The sequence below is a fragment of the Siniperca chuatsi genome, linkage group LG6, assembly GCF_020085105.1.
Source record: "Siniperca chuatsi isolate FFG_IHB_CAS linkage group LG6, ASM2008510v1, whole genome shotgun sequence".
Classification (NCBI taxonomy): Eukaryota; Metazoa; Chordata; class Actinopteri; order Centrarchiformes; family Sinipercidae; genus Siniperca; species Siniperca chuatsi.
In genome coordinates this window covers 24,327,861-24,345,076 of record NC_058047.1, presented here as the reverse complement: position 1 = coordinate 24,345,076, position 17,216 = coordinate 24,327,861, and the positions used below count along the sequence as shown (strand labels likewise).

The 17,216-nt window shown below is 40.3% G+C and overlaps 2 protein-coding genes across 3 annotated transcripts; one reads left to right on the top strand and one right to left on the bottom strand.

Annotated features, from left to right (window-relative positions):
- Positions 1 to 2,137: 2,137 nt before the first annotated feature.
- LOC122877919 (proteasome subunit beta type-5-like) lies at positions 2,138 to 3,697 on the bottom strand. The gene has a single exon (XM_044200111.1). The coding sequence runs from the start codon at positions 3,695 to 3,697 to the stop codon at positions 2,549 to 2,551; it is 1,149 nt and encodes a 382-aa protein (XP_044056046.1). The 3' UTR covers positions 2,138 to 2,548.
- A 467-nt stretch (positions 3,698 to 4,164) lies between these two features.
- Positions 4,165 to 15,967, top strand: LOC122877303 (protein sel-1 homolog 3). Of its 2 annotated transcripts, XM_044198667.1 has the most exons (25): positions 4,165 to 4,445; positions 4,908 to 5,442; positions 5,546 to 5,672; positions 6,207 to 6,328; positions 6,512 to 6,627; positions 6,765 to 6,824; positions 6,914 to 6,963; positions 7,149 to 7,272; positions 7,374 to 7,512; positions 7,676 to 7,816; positions 7,910 to 8,115; positions 8,208 to 8,387; positions 10,611 to 10,733; positions 10,829 to 10,969; positions 11,099 to 11,161; positions 11,243 to 11,419; positions 11,507 to 11,634; positions 11,998 to 12,081; positions 12,172 to 12,253; positions 12,522 to 12,597; positions 12,687 to 12,805; positions 12,992 to 13,113; positions 14,833 to 14,947; positions 15,187 to 15,250; positions 15,433 to 15,967. In XM_044198667.1, the coding sequence occupies exons 1-25, from the start codon at positions 4,389 to 4,391 to the stop codon at positions 15,678 to 15,680; spliced, it is 3,399 nt and encodes a 1,132-aa protein (XP_044054602.1). In that variant the 5' UTR covers positions 4,165 to 4,388; the 3' UTR covers positions 15,681 to 15,967. The 2 variants fall into 2 exon arrangements, with proteins under 2 accessions (XP_044054602.1, XP_044054603.1); XM_044198668.1 differs by lacking the exon at positions 6,765 to 6,824 and having other exon boundaries at positions 4,167 to 4,445.
- Positions 15,968 to 17,216: the final 1,249 nt, after the last annotated feature.

Sequence of the window (17,216 nt, the reverse complement as noted above, 5' to 3'; positions counted from 1 at the left end):
GAAGCAATCCAGTGTTTTGTAATCTGCTCAAGTATAGCCAGTCTGCATAGTCATCTACAATAAATTAGCATTTTCCCAGTTGTTCCACCCAGAAGTTGGACCAGAAAATTGCTACTCAAGGATGCATGAAAAGATGAAATTTCACCATTAGTGTTCTCCCACTTGCTAAAAACATGTCTACAGTGTATGACTATAATTACCCCCCTTCTTTCCACTTTGATAGGATATTTTCTCCAGTGAGCTAAATGGATTGTTCATAATGTGTTTTTCTTGGAAATGTATGGTCAATGTAATATACAGTACATCTCTGTAATTCAGTCTTCCATTAACTCTTCACTTTAAGCTGATTTTTATGAGCAATTTCAATTCTGTGTCTCAGGAAAAAAAAAACCCAACTTCAGACAAGACAATTTTCAGTTTGTACTTACTAATCAAAATTTCAAGCATGAATTTTCAAAACAACATTGTTTCATACTTTGTCTATTTGTAAAGTCCTTTGGATGCCCAAGATCTAAATATTAAGCCCAATTTATCTGTTTGGAAATCAGGGTAACATAACAACAAAAATATTAGGTATTGTGATATTTTTACATTTTGACATATTTTATCCCATACCTTCTGGAATAGAATATGTTCGTTTCTTAGCCAAATGTTTTGGATATTTTTAATTTGGAAAGAAAAGAAGACAAACTGATCTTTTGATGAAAACAGTACAGCGGCAGAATCACATGCTTTGAGCATCTCAATACTGTAAAAAGTAATCATTCATCTACAGAGTGCAGTCTTGCTTTCCACATCGATGTTTCTTGATCATTCTTGAGTTCTGTCTCCTGACTAAGAAACAAGAGAGCCTTTAAACAAGTGGTGGTGAGACAAGTGTTCACTGATATGACTAGAAAGCAGCAACCGTAAGGTCGCTCCTCAGATCCCTTGTACCCTGCTGGGTACGGAGATTTATTAATGCCAAAACTACTGCGCAAGCACAAAATAAAGCCAAGCCGTAATGAATCTGCTAGTCAGGATGTGAGAGCACACAGGGACAAATGTACAAGTGCGAAACATGTTCTGAGTTCCAACTGTGAGCGGGGGTTGTCAAACAATATTTGGGAAATTTCTGGCTGTTATGGTCATATGTTTTCAAAGTTCTTGTAGACAATTGAAAATAAACCCCCAGATGTACTAATGTAACTTAGAAGGCTGGCTCTGTGACATTTCACTTCTTGGTCAAATCCGGCGAAGATTTGCTCTGCTTTGAAGAGGGCAAGCAAAGGAAACCCTAATGCTTACTGAGTCACAGCTATTCTTGTAGGCTCCAAACTTTGATTACAATCACGATTCAGTCCTTGCTTGCTCTCAGAACTTGTATGTACTCCCAAGTCTGTCCCAGCAAGCTTTCAAATCTGGACCACCAAATTGATTTCCACTCGTTTTTTGTTTTTCACTTGCTCAATAATTCTGTCATTAATGAACTTCCGAAGATGGGAATTATGGATGAGGTTGGGGAGGAAGGGAGGCTTTCCCCTTTTCCTCCCCCTCACAGCTGCAATCAGTCATACAGTAGTACTAGAGTTGGTTTGAAAAGACACTCGACTCTCTGATGTTGCACTGGAGATGTGCTGAGCATCATCACGCAACCCTGCCTGTAGGGTTTATTTCCTACCCTGGATTACACAGGCAGATGCACACATATCCACACATTAGCCACTAAAACCTCGGTCATATATGGCACTTTGTAAAAAACTCATCGTATCAGCATGTAGGACCTCAACCTTAAGCACCACTCCAACATTTTGACATGTTTCCTCCCATATAGTAAACTGCCTCACCCTTGAAAACTTTCACCACCATACTTTGGCTGCCTTAACTGAAGTCTAAAAAGGCAGTGAGGATGAGGGTGAACAGCTCAATACCTTTTGCCCTAATATCCTTTCTAACCATTGTCACTTGAATAATTACTAGTATGCTTAATTTACTACCAGACTGCTCAAACAGAATGAACAGGCAAGTTCAGCAAAATTTCATTCATTCATTAATTTATTGAAGTGTCAAAGAAACTTCAGACGAATTCTGACAGCAGACACAAATCAGTTTTCAACTCCTTACTGTTTATTACTACAGCTAAATTAGTTCCCTTATACACAGCAATAGATTATGACCTTCAGACTCCAGACATTTAGATTATTTAGACTATTCACTCTAGTCCTTTTTTGCTTCTCTCTGTGTTTATGCGATTCAAGCACATGCAGGAATAAGTTGTATTTATCTCACATACTTGAAATGATTCATAACGTTTTAACGTCTAAATCGAAATGCCAGCCAGCAGTGTGCTGTTAGAATACATTTTATCATCAGCGCAAACAAAACATCAGCTGTTTATTACAGGGAACGATATGCATGCCCAAATCATTTGAGAAATAGCCTGGAGGATGCAACTGCCTGTCCTGTTCATTAATTTAGTATCTGCTGCAAAGATGCCATCACGTCTCTCCAAAATACTCCCCAATGTTTGCCTTTCTTTTCTCATGCCATTTTTGTTTGTTTCATGTCTTTACTCAGACAGAGTTACGTCCTGTCTTCCTCTTCTCTCTTGTCTTTCCTTTTCTCTGTAATATTCCTCTTTCAAATCCTCTCTGCTCCTGCGAGTCCATCCTTTTGAGGAGATGTGATAGATGTCTACACAGTTTCCTGAGTATGCATCCCTGTGTGTGGCTCTGTATACAGCCTCTCTGGCTATTGATGTGGCCTCGTCCACTGTCAGTCCCCATTGAACCCCTTGGTCCAAAATTGAGTAGGCATAGGGTGATCCCGAACCCACAGAGAAGAGCGTTCCCTGCAGCCGAGTACCATCACTGCACACATAGTACAGACTGGGTCCAGAGAAACTCACTTTCTTTCTGGCAAAGCACTGTTGTCCACCAATTGCTGAAGAAGAGTTCTGACTCTTTATCTTTGCCAGAGAGGTCTTGTCAAGACTGGTATCTGCAGACTTTCCAAGATCAGTCTTTTGATTCTTTGTTGTTTCTATACGACCACTGAGATCAATCTTTGCACCTCCGTGGTCATCTACCTCTCCTCCATCCCACCCACACAACGTTGCAGCCACACACAGCTCAGTTCCCTTAAACGGGTGAAGCATGTGGGAAAGCAATTTGGCAGCTCCGCTTGTGGACAACCGTCGGCCGTGGCGGAGTTGGTAGAGCCGCAGTTCTCGAGCTAGAATCCGTTTCCAAAGGGCACAGTCGGCTGAAGTACCTGAAGTAGTACCCACCAAATGACTGTGAATGGGCACGATCTTCTGGGAGGCTGGGCATGCCACAAGCCCAGAGCAACTGGAACGAGTGTCTGCTGCAGCCAACACTCCGCCCTGAAACATGAAAGCCAGGGTGGTGGTGCCATGAGACATGGGAAAAGGCAGAGGGACAGACTGAGAGGGCAAGGAGAGGGATGGTAAAATGGAGTCTTGAGATGAGACGGTGCTGGAGCTTTGGACGGTGTTGATTTGCCCAAACTGTATTGGACTTTCACCCAGGTACTCTGCAACTGGAATATAAAAATTAAACAGACTTGTGCTACTGCTAAAGGGCAAACCACTCACATAGTTACAGCCAGTCTTCTTTCCAAAAGGCACTGAAGAACATTCGGTGGTTATACTGTCCAGAAAGATGTCCTGGAAATTGCACAGGTCCTGTAAAGCCATTAAATATGATGGCCTTTTCCCCCCTCTCTGATCAAGTTCAATCAAAAATATTCATATCAGTTGTCTGACAAAGGTTTGTATGCCATCTAGAGTTGTAGATTGTCTATTTTAGCAGCAGTCACCCTTTATATGGACAACAAGACCACGTTCATCTATGTGTGGTCATCTAAAACAACCCATCAGCAACATTTACCAATGCCTCATTCCCTTGACTTTGAAGCATCAACAGTCAGAAGCCCATGGGTAATTAGTTTTGGCTGTGATATCAGGTTGTTTTTCAGATCAGATTTCTTCAAAGTCTTGTGTGGGCGGAGGCCAAAGAGAGCGCATGGTGATGGCAAGGCCTTGGCTCGAGCACATCAAATTAAGTTAGACTCTGAGCTTTGATGAATCACTCCCATGGAATGTTCCTTAATAGAATCAGGAATAAAATGAGTCAAACAACATTTTTGGTTATCCAACAGAGTCAATGTAGCCAAGCCCTAAAGGCAGCTTAGGCAAATTGCTGAACTTGCAACACCAGAATATCAGGTAATAAACACAGGGTGTACGCTGTTTGGGAAGTACGCTGTCAGGTGTCAACATTATCTTACACATTACTAACTTTATTTGTCAAATGGATTACTAATGAACTCAAGGTTTACGTGTTTGTTTTTACGTTTTAATTCATCTTAAGCCAAAAAATCTCAAAATGAACATGTTACACTCCATCATTTTTGGATATGTCTTCACTGCTGCTATTATAATGGTAAGAAACTCTATTACACTTTACTGTAATTACAGTGATAACCCTGATATCAATTGTTGAATGTTTAAAGTGGCTGTGATCGATATTTTTATAATAATGTATTAAATGACAATGTGGCAATGTGAAAGGTGTTGCTTGACGTGATGAATCTACAGAGAATCATCAGCTGAATCTGCAGCTCCCCTTGGCTTTATGAAGGTTTACAGAGTTTTACCTCATTGTTCAGCTGTCCGGCTGCAACTTTACTGTTTATGTTGAGGTTCTAGCGTACGTGGGAGAAGTTTGCCTTGAGGGCTCTCTGCCTTTCTTTTTTTCTAAACCTAACCAAGTAGTTTTGGTGCCTAAACCTAACCAAGTAGTAAGGCTTTCTGGCAGACAGTTGGAGTATAAAAGACTGTGTGCAAGACTGTTTTTCTTTATATTCACTTTTAATTTTATTTACATATCTTTCACTTCACCCAGGGGCACTGTGAGTTACAAGCCATTTCAACCTCTTCATCCCAGACTGGTGAGAGCCTGCCTGACAATTTTATAAGGTTTGACTTAGCCCCTGACAAAGTTGTACATGGCTCAGTGGTCCGTGTGCGGTACCAATGCTCCAGGCCATGTCAGCTTGCAGTGGAGGTGGTGGTGTCCACATTAAGGAAGACAGATTTAGTGGTCTTCAGGAGGAAATGGATCAGCAGCACAGCCCGAGTCTACAGGATCTGCCAGGTGCAGCTCAGATTGCCTCCATCCATTTTATATCAACAAGACTTTTTCAACAGGCACATTTTGGATGTCCAGAATGTGACAGTTCGTGCTTGGTTAGACCATCTTAATAATGGCAGTGAACCCGGAACATACCATGGCTCCATGTTGAGGATTTATAAAGTGCTGCAAATAAAGCCACTCTCAGAGCGTCCAACTAAACCTCCTACTGAGTGCCCTTCATGGTCTGCTCAACTGATGTGGCAGATGACGAGAAACAGGACTTATCATTGCCCACACAAGTCAGGTCAGACCCTTATTCACATTTTTTCATTTTGTTCACCTCCCATATTTATTACCTTTTAATATTGTTTGTGTATGTAATCATTTGCTGTTTTGCTTGTCCATAGACATTGTTGATATGCTAAAGTTCCCCCTGGCAAGTACTGGTGAGCACTTTGGAGTGGTCCGCAGGTTCCAGCCTTTCATCGACAGAGCCCTGGAGAGAGCTCGTCTTCATGCTGTGACACAGCCCAGGTTGGACTTAAACTTCACACACTGACTTCTCATTTAGTTCATTTTAGTTGGAGTTTATTCTGTATGAAGTTCAACTACACAGCATGAAAAAAAAATCTCCAGCAGGGTCTCTGAATGTTGTATCAAATTCTTAAGAATAGCAGAATTTTTTGTTATATACTATACAGGCGTACAATAAAGTCAAATAATCCTGACAAACCACCATGTATTGCTTCAAATGTACAGTATATAATGCCGGTGGTTTGTGTTGATATCAGCAGATTGATGGGCCACAGGTCAGTGATTGTTTCCCTTTCAGTGCTGGCAGCTGTTATAACACACTCCACTTTTAGTTTTACTTCACTGTCATTACAAATGACTTTACAAGCTTCACGAAGCCTCTTCACCAGAGCATATAAGCTTTTTATTTACGGTCAATGACAGACAGCGAGGTCAGCCATTTTTAGCAGATAGTGCTGTGTTTTGAATTCAACCTAACGCTTTAGTGGCCAAAGAAATTATTTGTCAAATCATGTTTCATTGCTTGGTTTCCAGCGTCACCTTATCTGTGTGGATCTACCTACTGAAATGGTGTCACAAGAAGCTCTGTGGGATCATCCATCATGTCAATAGGAAAAATTTATACGACTCCATTCTGATGCAGCTAACAGACACAGGTGGGTCACAGCAGCTTGTGGGTACACCTGATACCAGTTTAGGGGATTGGAATGAGGTATGATGAGATGATTGTGAGTGATGATGTGTGTTTTGTGAGACTGTGGAACAGACTGTGTTATGTATTAATAAAGAGCTTTGGATCTCCTGTGGTGAAATATATGACTGTCATATCTCCTGTGTAGGGGACGTCATAATTCAGGCACGTGTGACAAAAGGAGAAGATGAAGCTTTCCAAGCCAGTGCGGTGTTGCCCCTGTGGAAATGGATTAGATTGGACTGTTACATACAGGACTCAAAGGTATAGAACTTCAGTGTGTGCTTCTGGGAGGTGGGATAAGGAAGAGAAATCAAAATACAGCTCGGGGCAACTAGTCATCCTTTCTCTTCTGACTTTTGTTTGGTGCCCTTGCTTTGCAGTGTTTGATTTCCTTTTAGAACAGCTGTAAGATCCTGAAAGATGGTTCCTTTCCAGCTGGGAAACTCCAGGCGATTGCAGTGTGTACTCCAATTTGAGTCGTTCACAGCTGAGTAGGTTTTATTCTTTGTGTGTCGTGAGCTCATGCATTATTATGTTTAACTTTCAGGTGCAGCTAGATGCAACATGGGATGATGAAACCCACAGATATGTATATGAGTAAGACATGTTTTTTTTAAAAGATGCTTTATATTAGTTCTGATTTAAATGTTGTAAAATAAGCAAAATACAACTGTTGCTCTTACAAATCACCTGTTAGTCCAGTTACTGCAATACAGCAGGGATGACAGATACATGGACAATGATCATGAGACCTGGTTTGAGTGGTATTGAATATCTTATAGATTTCAGGACAGTATCCATTATGATGACACTGATGGATACTTTGTGATCGGAGGAGGCAAGTACATGGCAGGCATCCATGGGTATTTTGGGCCTATCAAATACTATCGTTTTGGAACTGAAAAGGTAAAGTGCCTGAATTCTAATGATAAGTAAAATTTCATTGTTACGTTGTTTTATTACTGTTAATACCAGTGTGTTGAAATACAATGTTATCCATGTCACAGGTAAAAAATCAGCTTCACCCCAAGTCAACTTTACAGAAACTGGATAAGACTCATCAGGTGTGCCAGGAAATAAAAGCATTTACAAGAGCTTTTCTCCAAGAAGTAACTGAGAGTCACCTCCCATCACCACACAACAAAGGTGAAATATTATTTTGACAAGTCCCTTAAAACAGTGTTGCAACCATTCTACAGGGATCAACCTTATATAGATGTCATATACAGGGTGTCAATACAACAACTGCACACTTATTAATTATGAGAAGATTACAGTTGACAGGTTGCTTTTTTTGTTTTTATTTCAGGTGTCTGTACCCCTCACTTCATAAATCTGTGGGGTCAGTTTGGAGAGAAAATCTGCATACAAACATGGACCTGGGAAAAGCAACTTGAATACAGCACGCTTTTCCATTTCTTGCAAAGAAAAGAGGAGGAAATCAGAACAGGTGTCATAGCGTGTTGCACTGTTTGATATAAGTCATATATAACTCACATCATTATTGGCAGTTTTTGACAAGTATCTGTATTATTTTCTGTAGGATCTTTTGGCATGAAGGACCTAAGGAGTACTTTGTTTGAGCAGGCAGTTGGTGCAATGTTTACCATGGATCAGGCACAAAAAAAAATCACATCCAAATCAATGGCTCTACTACAAGTATCCTCCTGCTTTGGAAATCACAAAGCGTCTCTCTTATTGGCCACTATCCACATCTCTGGCCTGGAACACTCAGTGGATCAACAACAGGTAAAGTTAATGCCCTCCTTAATTGCTACTTTATCACATGTAATGCCACTTCTGTAACGATAACTGATAATATTGACTCCTGTGTGTTTCAGGGTCATGTCTATAGTTTGATCGGCGCAGCAGGTGATAGCCGTTTCGCCCTGATGCATGCAGGGTACAAGCACACACAAGAAATTGATGGGTTTCCAAAAGACTTGGACATTGCTTACAGCTACTATTCCAATGCTGGGGCACAGAGCAACATTGATAGTTCCAGGGTACATGAAAATAAGGTATTTTTAAACAACTGAAGTCACTGTAAAATGAATTATTATTTTTAGCCATGCTAGCAGCATGTCTTTACAGATGGGAGTATAGATCTGTCGGTCAGTTCTCCGTTATGGCTTTCATGGAATGCCATGAAATTTTATAGACATTGTTGAGGAGGAATTGTTATACTTGCAATAATTGTGAACCCCTGAGCTAGTGCCACCATCAGGTCAAAAATTTTAATTCAAGGAATTTTTATTTTGTGTTGATTCTGGTGACCCCTGTGGACAAAAGCGGTAGTGTTTCCACCGCTTTGTGTCGTAAAGATCTTGATCTGCCTAACGCGTGCATTTGTTTTGGAAGCAAGTGAAAGAAAGACACAACTTATTTTATTACTATTTTTGTTTTTTAAACACAGTTGTTCGCATGTATATATTTGTGGCTATATAAGATTAATAACTGTAATACTTTTAATAATAAAAGTAAACTTTGTTTTAGTATCGTTCATCGACCTAGGTTACATGCGAGCCTACAACTCCGGCTTCCTTTTAACTAGCTAACTTACTACTTACTGTGAAACTTTGCCTGGGAAAATATAAACGTAGGCTCTCACGGTCTGCGTGCCGTAAATTGTTTTGTCTGATTTTGAGGGGAATCCGACACGGTGACAGGCATTTAGAATACCTATATAGAAATAGCCTCATCTCTTTGAGACTGTTTCATAACCAGTTAAAAACTCCTTGTAGTATGTTTAGGCTACACTATAACACACAATTTATCTCCATACATGTAAGTTAGATGATAAAATTGATAACTCCCTCATATCTGTCAGTTGAATATAAAGCTAGAGCCAGCAGCTATTTAGCTTAGTTTAGCATAAGTACTGGAAACAGGGGCAAAATGCTAGCTAACCGCTAGCTTGGCTCTGTCTGAAGGTAATGACTGCACCCGTCCAAGAAATAGTCTGTCACATAAAACAACAAATTGTAATTTTTACATTTTGGTTTTTGTACGGATTCCTTTAAAAAAAGTAGAAAATAAGGAGCATAAGTAAAACATAACAATCAATTCATAATAAAAATGAATAGGAACTATATATCAGAAGTCCAAACTATATATACAAATGCACAGTATGTACAGTATAAACAAATATAAGGAAAATGAGTAAATCCATAAGTCATTCAAACACATAGACATCCACATGTACATAGACACACAAATGCAATTCATACGCACATGCACAAACACATACTATATGTATACAAACACATGACAGCAGTGATACAAAAGGGACTGACACCATAATATGACTAATAGTGTTTGTTGGTCCAGCCAGGGAGAATAGGTTGGGCTTAAATCTTAATTTAAAAATGTCAATGAGTTAGCTGTCATGATGAATAGAAGAAGAGCACTCCAAAGATAAGGAGCCCGCTATGAGAAAACTCTACTTCAGACTGATTTCCTGTTTATTCTTGGAATATTTAAATAAGCTGCATCAAATGAACAGAGGATCATGAAGTCAACAGAAAGCCTTTACTGTCTGCTCCTGCTTGAATAGGCAGCCATTGCACCAAGAAAACAATTGTGGTGAAGTTTATTAGTGAAAACTCTAGCTGCTGTATTTGACCAACGTGGAAACTTGACAGTACAATAATCCATCTGGATTCAATCTTAATTAAAGGCCCTGAAAACCTATTTTCTCAGCTTTTTATTATTAGCGATAAGGTCCTACATGACCACAAAATGTTCTGCCACAGTTTTATTTATTTCAATCAAGCGATATCTGTCTGTGCTGGTTTGTCTGAGCTCTTTTGACTGGTTTGAAGTGGGCGGAGCTCAGTTGAAAAATGTGATGTCAAGCAGTTTGCTAACTGACTGTTTGCAAGCCCGTTAGCTCAGAGAGCTTTACTTTCCCCCTTCAATAACTTTTCTTTGAATTAAATGGTGTGCAATGGTGAACAAAATGCTAGGGGAAGCAAACAAAACAGTAGAGAAAATAGAGAGAAGCTCCAGAAGCTATTGTGAGCTAGCCTGGCCAGTCAGCTGGCAAGTTAATGGTAAGCTCACCAGCTACAACTTTTCACCAACTAGCGCTGGGAGTAGTCACTACGTCACCAAGCTTCTTTGTGGTGTGAACACTGCTTTACAGTAGCAGGAGTAGTATTATAACTACTACGAGTATTATTTGTAATAGTAGCAGTACTAATAATTTACTATATTAATTGTTCCATTTGTCTTTCCTGAAGCAATACACACCTGAACATATCTATCTAAGCAATCAAGAGGATTTAAACAGCTTCACACACAAGACAAGTGACGTCTTTCAGTATCTGAAACTCCAAGCAAAGAGAGGAGACGTAGAATCTCAGGTATGTTTGAGTTCAATCCTGCTTTTATTCCTCCGTTATGATCCGTAGACATAGTCAGTGTTCAGAACAGGCCAATAAAAATGTATTATCTTTAGAAACGCCTGGGAACAATGCTTTACTGGGGACATCATGGAGTCTCAAAAGACACAGCGAGTGCTGTGAAATGGTTTGAAAGAAGTGCTATGCAGATGAAGGATCCTTCAGCGATGTACGACTACTCCATCCTACTGATGAAGGTTCTGTAAGATTATAAAGACTCAACCTATTTCCGATTAAATTGAACACTGGATATTTTGTGTGTGTTTGTGTGTGTGTGTCTGTGTTTTGACAGTTATTGATTCACTGATTGATGCTGATTCCTTCAGGGCCAAGGAATGAAAAGAAACTACACCAGAGGTTTTCAGCTGCTGGAGAAAGCTGCAGCAATGGTACGTGTGTACTCCAAGTAATCAATCCGAGTGTTTACAGTATGTGCCTTCACTATACCACTGTCTGTTTCCTTGCTTTAGGGCTCAATTAACGCCTTGAATGGTCTGGGCTGGTACCATGGGATTATACTGAACAACCACAAAAATGCAGTAAAATACTTTGAACAAGCAGCGCTAAATGGGAGTGATGATGGCATGTTCAACCTGGGAGTTTATCATCTCAGTGGGAAAAACCCGTACAGCCCGTGGAGGAATGAGGTTTGAGTCCCACACCTTGTCAAAATTTTGTTTTATCACTGATCTGGTACGATCAGTGACCTGATATATTTTCTACATGATCCACAGTCGGCTGCATTCCAGCTGTTTCTGAATGCGTCTCGGTTTGGTCATGTAGCTGCATCAGTGGAGGCAGCTTGGTACCTTTCGACAGGAAGCCTGGAAGGGGTGTCTCAGGATGTGGAGAGGGCTGTGATGTAAGAGGCTTTCATTAGCTTGGTGAAGAAAGCTTTGTTATGGGCTGTTGCACTGTAGCCTGCAGCTCAGTGGCATCTAATTTCAATGACAGTGGCTAATTCAAGGTCAGAACCTAGTATTTGCATATCTAAAAATAAGAGTCACTGTCACTGCATTATTGTCTGGCACAGGGAAATTGTGCTTACCATTGTTCCTCTGGTATCTTATGAATTTAAAGAAGCTCCTGCTGCAGCTGTATTTTTTTTTTTTGGAATGACCTCAACAAATCAGAAACTATTTTTAGATCATGTTAAAATATTTTCCGTTTATATGGAGAAAATTATATTCCATAATTCATCACCCATCCTTTACCCTCTGTGCAGAATGCTAAAAAAGGTCTGTGAACAGAACGGACACCTTGGATTTATGATCAGAGAGGCTCTCCAGGCCTACCTCCAGGGCTCTTGGTAGGGACATTAATTTCAATTACTTTTCAATTGCCCTCATTTAATCATTTTCTCTGCTCTTCACTATTTGTTTTATTGTGTTGCAAACAGGCAGGAGGCATTTGTGAAGTATGTTTTGGCAGCTGAAACCGGTCTGGGTTTGGCCCAGAGCAATGTTGCGCACCTGTGTGAGGTAAATGGATGCTGTTTCTCTGGTTTTGACGCGTTGTGTCTGTCCTCAACAAAACATTGACTATTCTTTTGATCTGATTTTCAGCACATTCTGAAATCAGTGTCTCATAATTGGAGTACTGAAGGTAGCTGATGAACAAATTGCACCTAATTCCAGTCACATACTAAAAGAAGAAAACCAAGCCAGAGGGAAAATGTTTGCAGTTGATAACATAATCTTCATCATTGCTCTGCTCTTTCTCACCCTGCACTCATTCTCCCAAATGCAGGAACTGAATCTCAGTCATGATTGTCAGTGGAGATATCACAGCTACTCTATATTAAACTATGATCCCCATCCGTCCGGTGAGTTCCGCTCATTTCATTTTGCTTTAACCTCTCCCTCTCCCTGTCAATCTGGTCGATAAACAGTAAGTATTTATCTTCTTTTATAGCTCTGCTGAAAATGGGAGACCACTACTACTTCTCCTCCAGCACACGAGAGGACTCATTATCCTTGGTTGGTCAGGCCATATCAATGTATGGCAGAGCAGCTCTAGCAGGCAGCCCTCAGGTGACAGATTTACTTGGGCTGTAATCTCATCACCCTATGATAAACTTAATTAAACTTCCATGGGCTCAGGCCCACTGCAATAAAAACAACAAACAGCATTATACAGTGTTATTGTTTGGAGACTGTCTTTCTCTGTGAATAACCCATCAGCCCCTGTTATGATTTTATTTTCACACGGACTCACAGGGAATGTACAACTTGGTCGTTTTGGCACAACAAGGGCACGTTCTTCCATCGAACATCTACGGCTTGTTTAATGTGTCGCATCATGATGAGCAGGACATTGTGGCGGAGAAGATCTTAAAAAGGTGCTTTTTTAAATCCATGAACTGCCACAACAATGAATAATGACCATGAATATTATTTGGGTCATCCAAGGCTGTTTAGCTGTTAATAGTACTTAGTGGTAATGACACTTGCGATACAACGTGCTACAGTTACTTCAACAAAAATATGAAGGTTTGATATTTGTGTTATCAATGTAAATGGTTCAGGAAGCTTTGTCTTTTTCTGGGGCGGGGGTACTTATTTGCTTTTTTGCCAAGAGTTAGAAGGGAAAATTAGTAACATGCGCTCTCATACTGTATGTTAAATATGAAAGCACCACCAGCAGCCCATTAGCTTAGCTTAGCACAAAGACTAGAAACAGGTGGAAACAGCTAGCTTTTGTTGTTGTTTTTACACTTTGGTTTGTTTAAAGATTAAACAAACAAGATATAATGTGTTAGTTAGTGAACTTTAGAGGTGCTGGTAGATGGAATTTGTTACCTTTGGACAGAGCCAGGCTAGTTTCCAGCTAACTGGCTTTTAGTGGTACCTTCATATTTACCCCACAGAAATTAGAGTTTTCTGAGAGTTCTTCTCCTCTAACTCTTGGCAAGAAAGGGAATATTTCCCAAAATGTCAAAATTCTTTAAGGCAAAGTCAGTTAGCTAACGTTAGCTCCAGGGCGAATCTAGGATCAGATCTTTAGGGGGGCTCAGCCACTAATGAGAATGTGACATATGACAATCTTGACTTCACTATCTTCTTGCTCTCTCTCTGTGCCAACTCCATCCTGCTCTCCTTCTCTCCCTCTTTGTGCTGTCAACCACAAGGCAAACATAACAACCAAACAGTGTATTTATAATATAATAAGAGGTAGGAAGATAGAGGATAATCCATATGAATTCATAACATTATTCTAGTTGAATATTGGGTTGCTGTGGGCAGTACAGTCAGGTAACATAATTTGACTTACTCTCTCACCTGAACCTGGCTGTTTTGCTGAGAAAAAATGTGTATATCCACTTGTGGAAAAACAGACATTAGCCAATAATCTCTGAGTTAGCTAGCTAGCGAACAACGTCAGCTAACACTCTTTGACACTATTCACATCATGGAACTATAACCTTTCTAAGTCTTAAATCGACTTTGCTATAACTCTATGACCCACACAAAGTAACTTTAGCAGTACCCACACAAGGAAGTGTAGGAAGTGTAGAACGTTGCTCTCTCTCTCTCTCTCTCTCTCGTTGACTGTCCCTTGACTTCCCTTTCGTTTCCCTTCTGTCTGTGGATTGATGCGGCAATGGAGGAAAATGGAATTAGGGCCGAAAGTTCTATTTACAACCACGAAAAGCAGGCTAAGAAACCGAACTAAGTGACGCGTTCTGTCTGTCTGCCTATCGATCTCCTCCACTCCGTTTCAATATTATTGACAGTGCCGCTCCTACACATGCACCCCCTAATTTATCCATACTCATTTCACAATTTCACAGCACAAACGCCCACTTGCTTAGCTGTGGGGCTTACAGTAATCATATGCCAAAATATTTAGACACCAAAAAGCATTAAACCACACCAGCATACAGTGTATCTACCGGTATATGTGGGGTTTGCAGATTTTGGTATTGATAAAGGAGATGTCGGTGTGCTTGAACACCCCTAAAAAGAGTCTGAAATCGCCAATGGTTAGCTCACTTCAGCTCTTGCACTTACTGCTGTTACTCATTGTCATCATTCTTTTTGTTTTTTTATCTCCTAAGATGTGTGGCGGCTGAGGATGAAGAAGCAGTAACGCCCTGTTCTTTAGCTCTGCTCGGTGTCCAGATGGGAAAAGCCATGAGGAGAATGACTCAGAATGGTGCACAGCTTCTCTTGGTAGGCATAAAGCAATCAACTCATACTGTATGTAGTACGAGAACAGATCAACACACTGCAAGCTACACTCCTATAGTTTATTATCCTCCTTTGATAATTTGATATACCTTTAATTATTGAAACGTGAAAATGCAACTTGGACTTTCATCATGATAAGATATTAAAGGCACAATAGGCTGCTATTTTGCGAAAGAAAAACATCTGAATTTATTGAAGTAATTCTTCTTATTTCTCTTTAGGCATATGCATCTCTTCTTTCTGTCTGTGTCATTATTGTCATTGTGCCATTGCAGAGCTGGCTTGGTAAGTAATTGTGTTCTTTTCTACTGCACCCACTTGCACATATTTTCCACAAGATGGTGCAATTTCCCCACATATCAGTTTACTACCTCTTGCTCTGCCTTACTCTGATAATCGGTGTAATAATGGTTCTTTGCCATGACAAGTTACCTCCTTTCATCCTCCTCATCTGCAAATGAACACAGAACAAAGGGTTCCCCGTCACCGTGTGGTTGCACTGAGGGTAAGGACATCATCTGTCAACCAAGATGGTGTCAGCTTGAATAGAGAGCAAGATGGCATCATGGGAGGAACCTACAGTGCGGCAGGGAATCTAAGGCTTACCATCCTGAATGACAAGCAGTGGCTCCGGCAGACCGGCGATTTGGCTGTGACTCTGTCGGGCGTGTGCCTGTGTGCTTTCTGGACCACACTCCTCTATCATCTCTTATGACATAAAATGCCCAGCACAGTGACCCAATAGCCACAGCAAAAGCCCCAGACACTACATATTGTAAGAGCATACATTTAGCGGATGAGTTACAGCACTACTCATGTGACACATTTGTGTTTCGGAGGCATGTGACTTATTTTAGGTTATTAGACAGGAAGGAGATAAGTGCTGTGATCAGAATGTGAGTGTGCTGCTTTACCAGTGTTGATAATGTTTCCTCAGTAACAATTTTTTCCATTTCCATTTTGTTTGCGGAAAATAAAGTATTTATCATGCAGGTAACTTAATTAATGCTGAGTCCTGCCTACAGTTGATATTGTCTTGTCTTTGTGCCAAGGAGGGAGACTGAAGCTTCTGTTATGCAACGTGGAAGTCCAGCAAAACATATTCCAACACATTTATCTTGTGAAAATTAGCAATTTCAGTCATAGCATAGCACTGTTAAAACTGACAGACAAATACTCTGATGGCTGCACATTTAAAAGCATGAAGGATCAGCCTCAGGTGATGGATGTATTAGGAGATGTTGTACCGGAAGCTGTGTTCTAATAGATCAGCTATTAACACTTGTTCCTGGCCCTATCAGTGACGTGTCTTACAGGAGACTGGACATGCAACAACAGCATGCAGGCCCAGAGCAATGGAATTTTAGAAGTTATTGATTTAGTCTCTGGCAGGTGCTCTTGGTCGATACATAAGATAAGACAATATCAGTTTTAGCCATCGCTATGGAAGACAACAACAAGAAAAGTTTGGCTTGAAAGGATAAGTTACTATGGCAATGGAAGAGACCTTAAACAAATCTTTAGAGCCCTTGCTGGGGTATTAGTCAAAAAGTAATGCTTCTCTGTGGTGCTGTTGTTACTGTGTTCATAAAGATAACATAATGGGCAATATCCTTTAAGGGGTGTTTCTATAGCTGCCAATAAATATGAGGAATAGGCAGTGTTACTCAGTTCTTAACAGTTATTTACAGCTCTGGGTGACTTGTGATGATGTGCAGTTTATAGCACAGTGTTGTTGCCTGGTATTCATGGAGCTGTCATTAGTTAAATAAGGAGTTTCACAGTGTAAACAGCACCATGTGAGTTTAGAGTGAAGTCTGTATATAATTTAGGAAGGGAATAATGATCTCCCTCTTGCTTCTTCCATCTCTATTCCCTATGTCGTCTGTCTGTGTCTCTTTCTTTAAAGGGTCACCAAATCAAAAACACTGCATACTGTTACACATGTGCACTGCAGTAATCTTTTAGATGTTTTCTGTAGTTCATGTGGTTGTATTTCTATTGGTATTGCCATAGGTAATTGCTTAACACTTTTCACTCCGTTGTGAAAAGGAAATGTACGTGTTAGATCCCATAATCTGTCAACGCTTGTCGATGAATTTGTATGTTGAGACTATTCATGCTGTTAGCCAAAATAAGCTAAAATTCATTTCCAGCACTAAAATGTTTAATGTATGTCAAATCGTAGAAAAGGTTTCAGTCGTAGTCATCTGGACACTGATTTCGGCTCCCATCCGGAAGTCATTCTCAA

Bases quoted from the DNA above. Each gene is read 5' to 3' on its own strand.
- LOC122877303 (XM_044198667.1), top strand. From the start codon at position 4,389: ATGAACATGTTACACTCCATCATTTTTGGATATGTCTTCACTGCTGCT. The intron at 5,673-6,206 runs GTTGGACTTAAA...CTTGGTTTCCAG, and splicing joins CATGCTGTGACACAGCCCAG to CGTCACCTTATCTGTGTGGA. The intron at 8,388-10,610 runs GTATTTTTAAAC...TCTTTCCTGAAG, and splicing joins CCAGGGTACATGAAAATAAG to CAATACACACCTGAACATAT.
- LOC122877919 (XM_044200111.1), bottom strand. From the start codon at position 3,697: ATGGCTTTACAGGACCTGTGCAATTTCCAGGACATCTTTCTGGACAGT.